This window comes from Haplochromis burtoni, unplaced genomic scaffold (genome assembly GCF_018398535.1).
Source record: "Haplochromis burtoni strain Fernald_Lab_line unplaced genomic scaffold, NCSU_Asbu1 Contig_75, whole genome shotgun sequence".
Classification (NCBI taxonomy): Eukaryota; Metazoa; Chordata; class Actinopteri; order Cichliformes; family Cichlidae; genus Haplochromis; species Haplochromis burtoni.
In genome coordinates this window covers 4,337-16,195 of record NW_024582436.1, presented here as the reverse complement: position 1 = coordinate 16,195, position 11,859 = coordinate 4,337, and the positions used below count along the sequence as shown (strand labels likewise).

The following is an 11,859-nucleotide window of genomic DNA, read 5'->3' as shown; positions in this document are numbered from 1 at the left end:
ACGAAAAGATTAAAACTGAAACGATTTTGTGAATTTGGAAAATGAACTAAAATTAAAAAAAAATCTTAGTTTTATCTTAGTTTGTTATTTCAAACTTGCCTGATGCAGTAGTCATGGACATGTTTATTGAGACTCTGGATGTCTTCAAGACTGTTTTCAAACAGTTCTCTGTTTTTATTGAAACATTTGTAATAATTTTTGTAAATCTTGCCCTTTACATATGCCCTCTATACAATAATAACTGAAAAGACTAAAACTGAGACAGAAACCAAGGGGGAAAAAACTACCTAAAACTAAAAATGCACAAACAATAAAAACAATTATGAAAAGTCTAAATGAAATCAACATGAAAACGAACTAGAAAATATAGAACTATAATAACTGGATTTAATGATTTGGCCAGCTTCTGTTTGTAAAACCAGCTGGAGCTTGTTACAATAGCCGCCAGTTGGTGGTTTGCCTCAAATGACTGCAGATAGGATAGGAGGAGCAACTCCATCGATGGAACATAGAATAAATAAATAAAGGCAAACATACATAAATAAATAAATAGGATGGCTTAGTAAATTTACGTGTAAATTACAATATTTGAATTTTATTTTTGTGGTGTGTTAAGCCCACACAGTGATTTGAACAAAGTCAGGATACAAATAATGGTTCCAAAGAGACGACTTCAAACAGACAGTTTCAGCCAATAAAAGTTACCTGAAAGCAAAACATCGGGCAAACAGTCAGCCAAGAAAACAGGCAGGAGACATAGATCAGGGCAACTAGGCGATGTAGATGATGAGTCAGTAAAGGCAACATCGAATCCTTTACCACACAGTGATTTATGAGAAGCTTTTGCTTGAGGAAACCCTCTAAAGTTAGCTTAACCTTATGCCACTTGTGGTCATACAAACAGTGACAGGAATAAGAAATCAAACAGCCTGAGGAGTAAAATCAGGACAGAGAAAAACTGATGTTACAAACCCATCTAAACAAAGCAACATGGATGCTAATGAAGCTAACAGTCTGCACAGGGACAGCTGGAAGACAGAAAGTAGTGCTCTGTATAACTGTGAGACCAAGCAGTGGCCTGCGAGCTTGCTGAGTCCCCTTCCAGTTGCAGGTTACATTTGCCTGTTTGCTTTATATTCCAGTGTACGCGTTTGATATTTTATGTTTTTATGCCTGCTTCAGAATATCTATATGTTTTCCTTGTCTTCTAGTTTAACCTTGTGTGTGGCAACCGATGGAAACAGCCACTGACCTCTCTCATCTACTTTCTGGGAGGACTTTGTGGCTGTTTCCTCTCTGGACAGCTATCTGACCGGTAAATTTACAGTTCAACAATTCTCTAAAGTTATAGTCTCTAAAGTCTCTAAAGTTAGCATAAATGCAATGTTTTTCATTAAACATGTCTGCTAGTTAGCTGTGAGCTAGCTCACACTGTACTAAATAAAATATGTTGCGTTCTTGGATAGTGGTCATGCTAGCTGCTAATGCTTTATTCCTTTTAAAAAAACAAAAAGATAAATATATAAAAAGAAGAACATATGTGCTCATGTTGTGGCTGATTGCGCTTTTGTTGTATTTGTGCTAAAGGTTTGGCAGGAAGCCTGTTCTCTTTGGTGCGATTGCCACACTTAGTATCTTCAGCCTTGCTTTGAAATTTGCTCAGTCCTGGGCCGTCTTCACTGTGCTTTTCTTCATGGTTGGCATGGGTCAGCTCACCAGCTACATAGTTCTGTTTGTATTGGGTAAGTGTGTTCTCTTGTTTTCAGGATACTACTTTCCACTGGCTGCATGCTGTACTGCTGCTTTCTTAATCAAATCTCATTGAAAAATAAACCTTTTAATCAACAACTTCTGCCCCCTTCGGGGGGTGGGGTGCCCTCAGCCTCTCGGCCTGGGGCTCGGTCACTCTGGCACAACTGCCCCCTGGCTTCTGCTCGGTGGCTACTGGGTGACCCCTCATCTGGGGTTCCTCAGCTCTTCCCAGGAGGGTGGCACGATGCCCCTCCGGTGGTCCTCCTTGGGCTCTCGCACTCTGGGGCCTCTGGATGTCTGGGGCCTGGATCTCCTCCATGCCTGCTTCATGCCCTGGGGGACGGGGCTGTGGCCCCCCCACACCCTCTAGCAGATCATTACATGAAGGAACCTTTTAAAACAAGCGCGCTCATGCTCACAGGTGTACACACGGGTGCTCACACACAAAACTACACCCTTTTTGGCTCCTACCTCAAAGCACACTGTGCGCTGTCGATCTTACGTGCTGCACAATAATGTTTAATATTTAGTATTTACTGTTATATTCACATAGATCATCGTGATGTTGTTTATTATGTTGCTCTTTTTTTTCTTCTGCTTGTTTTCTCTTTTTTCTTTTTCAACAGGTGATCCAGGTGATTGATATATGTATTGTCACAGTTCTGGGTCAGTTTGACCCAGTATTTTGAGTTGTTATGTTTTGGTGTGTTTTTGCATTTTGGATTCTTTTCTTATTATGATGATAATGATGATTATGACTCTATGTTTCAGTTATTCTTGTTTAGGGATTAGTTCGTAGGTTTTTGTGTTCTCATGTTTATTGCAGGTTTAGTTTAGTGTCTAGTCTGTCTCTCTGTGTCGTGTCTGCGTCTTTGTTTAGTGGTGTCCTGTTTCCTGTTTTACTCTGAAGGTTCATGTTCCTGTCTTATGTCAGAGTTTCTAGCTTTGTTCCCCCTGTCTCATTAGGTCTTATTCCTCCCAGCTGTGTTCCCCTTCTGTCTCTAATTCCTTGATGACTTCCTCAGTGTATTTAAGCCCAGTGTGTCTTTGTGTCAGTTCGTCTGTTATCCTCATCTCGTATTTTCGTAGTTTCCCTTATTGTGACACTGTGTTTCATAGCCTGCTTAGTTACTCTGTGTTTATAGTTTTTCCATAGTTCCTTCACAGAGTGTCTTAGCCTTTTTAGTTTACACAGTGTTCTCTGTCTTCTTAGTTTTCCCAGTTTCAGTGTTCCCTAGTGTTTTTGTTATGCCTTCAGCCACAATAAAGGCTTGCCTTATTTTGGAAACCTAGTTCTGTCTCCACCGTGTCTGATCTTGGGTCTACCTCATTCTTCACACCGGCGCACCCCGCCGTGACATGTATTTTTTGTCTGCTTATTTTGTTGGTTTTTGTTTTTTGCCCTTTATCCACGTCCCTCTTCCCCGCTGTTTTTCTTTCCCTCTTTCTTTCTCCCCTTTCTTTTCCCCAGTCAAATCTGTCCCGTATTTAGCAAGTGAAAATAAAATAAAATAAACAATAAAAGGTGAATCAAATGGACCATTACAGCAAGACTGGGATGGTCCATTTGGTAAAGTAAATCCGTTGGGCATCTTTCTTCGCCTTTAGACAATAATTCTGATGGTAAAAGAGCCAAACGGGACAGGCAAAAACAAAAACAAAAAACAAAAACAACTTCTGCACTCTTGTGAAATTTCTCCACAGGTTCAGAGATCCTCGCTGGCTCATCTAGAGTTCTCTACTCCAGCATGTGTTTACCTTTCATGTATGTATTTGGTATGATGCTGCTTCCTGCTACTGCCTACTTGCTCAGAAACTGGAAACACCTGTCGCTGTTAATGGCCGTGCCTGGGCTGGCCAGCCTCCCCCTCTGGTGGTAAAATGACCTCACTACACTATCAAGATTTTTTTGCTGGTGACATTTTCAGAGTTAGACTTAATGGAGAGTGTGCGATAGACAGAATGTTGAGGGATTTGTGTAAATGCGCTTCAGTGTAAAAAGCATTTTAGGTCATTTTCATTGCCTATCATGAGATTTTTCTTTCTAACCGAAAACATGTACGATTGTCCAACACTGATGCTTAAAACCAACATTAAGCTAAATGTGTAGCATAGTGTCTGTTCGTCATCCATCCATCCATCCATCACTTTCTTCCACTTATCCAGATGTCCTTTTGCTTCCTTGTTGGGGGAACCTGAGACAAAAGAGATATGTAATCTCTCTAGGTCTCCTTCATGCTGGGCATGCCTAGAAGGCCATGTTAGATGCTCATTTCAGCAAAACTGGATTTTGCTGTATGAGATCATTAAACCCTTTAAAGTTCAGAAAATGGGTTTGGTGTGTTTGCATTCTTACCCATTCTTTCAGTCACACTTGTTTTCATAGTTGAAGGTGCAAACATAGATAAACTGGTAAACCAAAGTCTTCAGGTGTTCACTACAAAGACCTGACATAACACACATTTTACAAGTGAGCCCACACAAATGCACTTGTCCATCTCATAGTCCATGTTCCCATCACTTGTATTCTAGACTGAGAAATACCCAAAGAAAGCAATAGTTAGTTTGAAGACAAACAACCACCAAAATGGAACTGAAGCATGGTCTCAGTCATCCCAGCCACTTCACACTCGGCTGCAAATATTATAATGAATGTGACCTTCTGATCACATTATCTACCAAAGGAGTGGACCCTCATTGCCCCAGCTCAGATCCTGATCAGATCATGAATACTGCAAACAGGATTGTAGACTCAAGACAAACCTGCTGACGTCTAGCACACATTCCTGCTCATTTATTTTCAGCATGGATGTTGTATTTCTACTGTGGATCAACTAAGCAAACACTAAATGCGTGTTTGAAGTGAAACTTTATACCTTTCTTTAGCGTGACTATGCCATCTACACCTATTTGGAGTAGATTTTCACTAATTTTACAGGTGTTCTTATTGTTCTGAGATAAATTCTGAACTTATATATTTCAACAGCAACTTAATGAATAATTAACACTGTCTCCGTCTACTCAAGTAGATGTGTTTTCACCCAAGTGATGACTTGACTGATGAACTGCAGACAATCTAGATTTGTGTCTGTCTGTCCACCAGGCTGATTCCAGAGTCTCCTCGCTGGCTAGTGTCTAAAGGCCGTTTGCAAGAAGCAGAACGCTTGTTAAGGTCAGCGGCTGTGGAGAACGGAGTGGAAGCTCCTCCTGTTATCTTCCTCTCTGCAAATGTAAGGGCTTCTGACATCAACTTTGTGACATCCACACTGTAAACTATTGTGGCCACTGCAATGACGTTTCTCTGTCACTAGGTTCAACAGTCTGATAGCAAGAAGGCTGAGACCCTCAATTTCCTGGACCTCCTAAAGGCCAAAAGCATTCGAAGTGTCACACTCATACTTTGGTTTCTCTGGTGAGTTGAACCTTCTCCTCTGCAGGTGCTCTCAGGAACTGATTTCTTGCTAACTACAGTATAGCATAATTGATAGTTTCATTATTCCGGAGCAAGAACATTAAAAGGAAGTAATCCATGTTTTAAAGGTTACTAGGGAGGACATTACTAGTGACTTCTGTGGCCGCCAACATCTCTTTGGACATGCTGACAGGATGTATTTTGAACCCTTTGAACAGTCAGTGACCTTTCCTTTAGTGCCATTCTCATGAAAACTTGATTTTTTTGCAGTTTTAGCTATTCCAGCCGACGGACCCTGCTATTGCTCATCCTGTAATGAAGCATCCATCATCCATCCAGTTGCCCCTCAAGAATTCACAAGACTCACTCCTCCTCCTACAGAATTGTTCAGAATTTAACTAAACTTACATATAATGAACATCTAATTCTGGGGTGTCAAACATAAGGCCTCGGAGCCAGAATTGGCACTGCAAAGACTACAATGTGGCCCATTGGATGACTTTATAAAATGTGAATGATGGCAGACATTTTGGACTTTTAACTGTATTTTAAGTTTTACAATTTTTCTCTACTGATAAGAGACACCCCCTGTTGTCATTCATACAACACTCAAGTAATTAAGTAATAGGTAAACAATAACAATCAAAACATAGAGAAATTCCTGTTTTTTCAGAACCAGTACAGAACTGACCGAAAGAGGTGCTTCCCTGGTTCATCCCAGTTCAGATCAATGTGGCTGTATGTGGCCGTCCCTGATCTAATGGGTCTTCATGCAAATTGTTGTCGAGGTTCACATCACATTTGCTGTTTTAATAATCATAACCTGTGAATTGCGATAGATTGTGAGCTGGACAAGTTTCTACGTCACCGACGTTTTGGTTTATTCATATATTCGACATTACAGCGTCTCAGTGATGCTAACAGGATTTCATTTCTCTCTTTTTTTTAAAAAAAATTTGTTCTCTTGTTGTTTGCAGGCTTTCTACACATGTGACCTATTCTGGGTTGTCATTCAATATGTCTACACTCTATGGCAACCCCTTCCTGAATTACTTCTTGCTGTCAGCTGTTGAGCTACCAGCATACACTGTCAGCTGGCTAAGTGCATGCAGGCTTTCCCGCCGCCTGTCTTTTATCAGCTTCTCCCTGCTGGGGGCGCTAGCACTCTTCCTCATCCAGGTCACTCTGCACAGTGAGTGAGACCACTATAATCTAGTACTCCCCCGTTGCACTTTTCTCACTCTCTTTGTGAACATAATCATTAATTCATCTAAACAATAAATATTTTGAACCCATAATTGTTTGTCTGGCCAAGCCCCAGAGTAACTTTGATTTTCTTAAGAGCCTTTTTTGGTGAGAAGCAGGACTGGACAGGTCACAAGTTCATCTCTGGGCCAATATGCCAGTAGTGCTCGAAAACACTCTTCATCAGATAATGCACAAAACTGACACACAGGTACACTGCAAGCCTTTAAAGGCGCTTATCTATATCAGATATTATGACATCAACATTTTGCCTAGCAACCACCAACTACCTGGCTAAAATGACCAAGTTATAGTGCATTTATACTCCTAGTACTCCTTCTAAAAGTGTGTGTACTATGATTTTCACTTCACGACAATAACATGTCATTTATAGCTTCAAAAGCTTTATATTATGCATGATAACCCCCAAAAAACAGACAAAAATCACAGATCAAACAATAGTATAGCATGGGCATTTATAAAATATGTGTAAAATATGCCTTACATGTTTGCAACCTGCATGCTGCTGTTGGAAAATAACATATATAGAAAATCTGGCCTGGCATTTAAGAGAGGGAAGGCTCTTTGACTATTGGTTAGTGTTTCTAAATAATTTGTTTCCATCCTCAAAAGCTTACGCTCTTTCCCCTCCCTCCAGGCCATCCAGCTCTCACCCTGTTCCTGGTGCTGCTGGGTAAATTTGGCGTTCTGGTTGGCACGGGCATTTTGTACATGTTCACTGGAGAGCTCTCTCCCACAGTCATCAGAAATACAGTGATGTCATCCTGTGCCATGCTCTCCAGAGTGGGATCCTCTATTTCCCCATACCTACTGCAGCTGGGTGAGATATTTGGGTTCAGATTATCTTTAAGGGAAGTCTTGGTGTGTTGAAAATAAGTTTAAAAAAAAAAAGCTACCTGTCTCTAAACTTAGTAAACTGACCTGCAGGTTAGTGATGCAGTCTGTAGCAGACAAAGACTGACTTCACTAATCTTGTATAATCTGCTTTGGTCTTGTCCGCAGCTGTGTTCTACGAGTTCCTGCCGTGGATGCTTGTGGGTTCTCTCTCACTTGTCAGTGTTGTGCTCTGCTTTTTTCTTCCGGAGACCTTTAGAGAGCCGCTTCCCGACACCATCGATCAGATGCAAGCAATTCAGAGGTAAGTCTTTCCAACCTTATGACTGCTCTTACTGAGGGTTGTGTTCTGTTTTCAGGGGCATATTTGAAGCGCTAATGTTCTGTACATTACCACAATAGGTTTGTAAATGAAACAACTCAGATGCAGATGAAGTGCAGACTTTCATTTTTAATTCAATGGGCTGAACAAAGCATTGCAAATGTGAGGAACGAAAGCATTTTAACACAATCCTGCGATCATCCACCACTGTTTACCACTTTCTGTCTTTCTAGCAATTTCTCAGATGGGCGTTTTATCTACTTAATTGATAATGACATAATGAAATAGCCTTTGAGCAAAGGCTCCAATTACTTTTCGTCCCTTTAAAAAAGAGGGTAGCACCTGTTAAATAGCTGAAACCCTTAAACCCTTCACCCAATTTGAATGTGGATACCCATAAATGAAAGCTGAGAGTTTATACATTATGTCCATGTCTATTATATAACTATATTTGGAACATGTTTCAGAAAACAGTAAAAAAATAGAACTTGTCAGTGTCCAAATATATATGGACCTAGCAATATGTAGAAAATATTGGTGTTTTCCATATAAAACAAAAAAGGCAAAAAAAAAAAAAAAGCCACAAAGATCAGCCGTACTGACGCAGCTCTTTTCATCTGCTTCCAGATTCAGGTGGCCATGTGCCTTCAAGCCACCCCAGAAGGATGACATGAAATCAGCTAAAGACCAAACGTCTCTGCCTGAGATCATCTGTTCAACGCGCTTTTAAGACTCGGACACAGAAATGAATGAAGCTGTCTTCACCAACGCTACCACCAACAACAAAATGTGAAACAAAAGACCTTAGTCCATTCTGACAAGATGGTTGTACTGTTTTCTGTCTCCATCATCTTCAAAGACTGTGAGAGAAACCGTAGAATCTCCAGCAATATAGCAGCTTCTCTCTCCACATTACAGAACAAGGGGAGCTAATACACAATGAGTGTAATTTTTTTTACCTTTTAAAAGCAAAGGGGGGAAAAGTTTACCACGATGAAGGTCTAGTTTAGCGTTTTTCCCCTCCATCGTTTGAAACACCGTGCCTTTGAGATAAACATTATTGTCAGTCATATGAATGTGAATGTGTTTAAGAAATAAAGATCAGAAAATATACATTTCAGATGAAGATTTTTGTTGCTAGATTGCAATTTTTTGGTTCAGTCCTTGGTTCAGTCCAGCAGGACATATTATCAGAAAATGACATTAAAAACTGCTCAGACACAAATACCAATTAGCCACTGGGTATGCACTCACCGGCCACTTTGTTAGGTACACCTGTTCAATTGTGCATTAATGCAAATATCTAATCATCCAGTGATAAGACACCAACTCAGTGCATTTAAGCATGTATACATGGTCAAGACAGTCTTCTGACATTCAGACTGAGCTTCAGAACGGGGAAGAAAGGTGATTAAAGTGACTTTGAATCTGGTGTGTTGACTAGCTGGTCTGAGTATTTCAGAAATTTCTATTGTAGGTTCTCTGCCTTACAACATAAAGACCTTTGAGTTGGCTCCTATTTAAATTAAACTGAATTGAACAGTAATTGCTGATTTACTGGGATTTTCCTGCACCACCATCTCTTGGGCTTCTAGAAAATGGTCCAAAAGAGAGAAAATATCCAGTCAGCAGCAGTTCTCAGGGTGAAAATACCGTGTTGCTGCCAGAAGTCAGAAAAGAATAGCCAGGCTGCTTTGGGCTGATAGGAAGGCAACAGTAAATCACTTGTTACAACAGGGGTATGCACAAAAATCACATTGAACCTTGAAGCAGATGGACTACAGCAGCAGAAAACCTGAACAAGTTCCATTCCTGTGAGCTGAACAGGAATCGGAGGCAACAGTTTGCACGGATTTAAAATTGGACATCAGAAGGTTGGAAAACGTATCTTCTGAATCCCAAAACATTTAGAAGATTGGGCTAGAATTTGGAGTAAACAACGTGACAGCAAAGACCCATCCTGTCTTATCTGAATGGTTCAGGCTTGGTAATTCCAAATAAGTGGGTTCAAATGGGAACTTTAAACTGTAACATTTGTGCAGTAATTTAAATGAATCATCTTTACTCCTCTTTCTTATGTTTTGGCAAAACAAAGTACCAAGAATAGAGCTTTTGCACAGCAGTTTTGACACTTCATATGTTTAATTACATTACTTTAGGCTCTGCATAGATCAGAACTGTCATTCAAGTCAACTGTAAGGCCAAACTGTTCAGCATCAGCTTCTAAACTATAACATATCTGCAACTGATGACATGAACTGTACTACAGCACAGCTCCATCTGTCCTCAGTGGCAGCCACAGCCACCAAATTGAAATAACCCGGCATGTATTCTTTAATAGAAACATGTTCCTGGTATCATAGAAACTCCACAACACCACAAATCAACAAACATTTACACAGAGACTCAAGACTTTACCCTTCCTCTTTTAATATGTAATAAGTGAAATGTGAATGCACCTGCTGTACGTGTTTTGTTCAGTTTTAATGAGTAACAGCAGTCACTTCAGCTTCTTATTTAACGACTCCGCAGCAACTCAAATCAATGAACTTTCAGACAGTTTCACATAATGGTTAATTCAGAAGTTTGTTCTTCATTGTTCTCACATGTTTCTGTGTGTTTGAAACTCTGTATTGTCTTTTAAAACATAAGGGACAAAGAGAAAATTAAGGATTCAAATTGTTTTGACTACAAAACAGGACTTTATCCTTCCTCTTTCAATATGTGAAACATACATTCACCTGTTTTCTTTGGTTTTAACTTGTTCTACATGTTTTTCTATTTTTTTTTTAACTTATTCAGTTTCAAGGTTCTTTATCAAACTTTGTGTGGAAACTTGTTCCTCTTAAAAAATGTTTAACCCACAAATAAAGACTCCATGACAACTCAGATCAATGACCGTTTTATACAGTTTCACATAATGATTAGTTTAGGAGTTCCACATCAGTTTATCCGGGTTTCTGTGTGTTTGAAACTTTTTAACTAACATCCTTCAAAACATAAGAGCAAAGTGATCTTATGTTTATTTATCTAAAATGCTTTTGGATAAATAAGTTTGCCCTTTAATATGTAAATCATAAAGCCAGCTGTTTTTATGTTGTCCTTTAACATGCTTTACATGTTTTTTATAATGAGTAACAAGAGTCCTTTCCTGCCTTTGCAATCACCACAGTAAGAGCTGAATTTCTGGGCTACCTGGCAAAAAAAACATTGACTTAAAAAAAAAAATTCTAGCCTCAAACTGGATAAAACCTTCTCAAATTTCAAGGAAGCGCACTTGTGGGCTCCTATATGGGGGCTCCATTTTCCACCTCCAAAGGCTACCACTCTATACACGGATGATTCTCTGAATGCGGTGCCCTTCAAATCCTCCAAACATACTTCAAAGATTCTCAGTTGCAGGAAACCTCAAAATGCATTTTAAAGCCATCAATCAGTAAAAACACTTTCTCACTGTAAGATAAATATAAAAATAAATTCAATAAATTTCTTTAATTTGGAAAGAAATTAAAAAAATTAAATTTAACTGAACGTCAGATCTATACGAAATTTAATAACCACTGAAATTTTAGTGCTACTGTATTATTATGCATATTGTTTAACTCCACTATAAAATTCCAGTATTTGCATACCTCCAATTTGCTTTCAACTCTGTTAAGCCCTACCATTTACCCCCCCCAGCCAAATAATGTCACAAGATTTTTGACATGAGCACAGAGGAAGTGACAACACCCTGCAAAAAAGTCAGCAAAAGCAGATGCCACTCTATTATCGTACCCATATCTTAAGTTTTCTATTGCCAGGCTGAGTTGATCCGTCTTAACGCTGCAACTGTTTTCACAGGACTCTTTGCAGTTCTGTGAAAAACCAAGCAAAACCTTAAACTGTTACAAAGGAGTTAAGAGTGTAAGCAGCAGTGTAAGTGCAGCTAACAAAACACACTTGATTAACTGATCATAAGCAAATGTAAAAACCCCTGTATTAACAGAAGTTTTGGCAGTTTGCTGCCAAAACGTTGTTGCAATACTTTATAGTCCTCAGTCAGAATTTGAAATATTAAAGTCATGAGATTCAAAGTAGAAAAAGACAGAGTATGACTTGTTTGGAAGGGTTTCCATTAGAAAGCTACTTCTTAGACCTCTGGAATAATGTCCTGTGGAGTGACGAGACCAAAGTAGAGATGTTTAGTCCTAAAGCACACATCAATGCATAGTTTTGAGACAACACAAAGGTCGAGGTTAGATGAAGTTAGGATGACTTGCTTTGGCAGTCA

The 11,859-nt window shown here is 39.4% G+C and overlaps 1 protein-coding gene across 1 annotated transcript in view; it reads left to right on the top strand.

Moving 5' to 3' along the window:
* Positions 1-10,453, top strand: part of LOC102299821 (solute carrier family 22 member 4) — a gene marked incomplete in the record, with an annotated part of 19,288 nt that extends 8,835 nt beyond the window's left edge. Inside the window, 9 exon segments of the mRNA XM_005935855.3 lie at positions 1,212-1,315; positions 1,588-1,742; positions 3,457-3,628; positions 4,856-4,982; positions 5,064-5,164; positions 6,142-6,356; positions 7,068-7,250; positions 7,433-7,568; positions 8,214-10,453. Coding sequence (XP_005935917.2) covers positions 1,212-1,315; positions 1,588-1,742; positions 3,457-3,628; positions 4,856-4,982; positions 5,064-5,164; positions 6,142-6,356; positions 7,068-7,250; positions 7,433-7,568; positions 8,214-8,316 — 1,296 coding nt within the window.
* Positions 10,454-11,859: the final 1,406 nt, after the last annotated feature.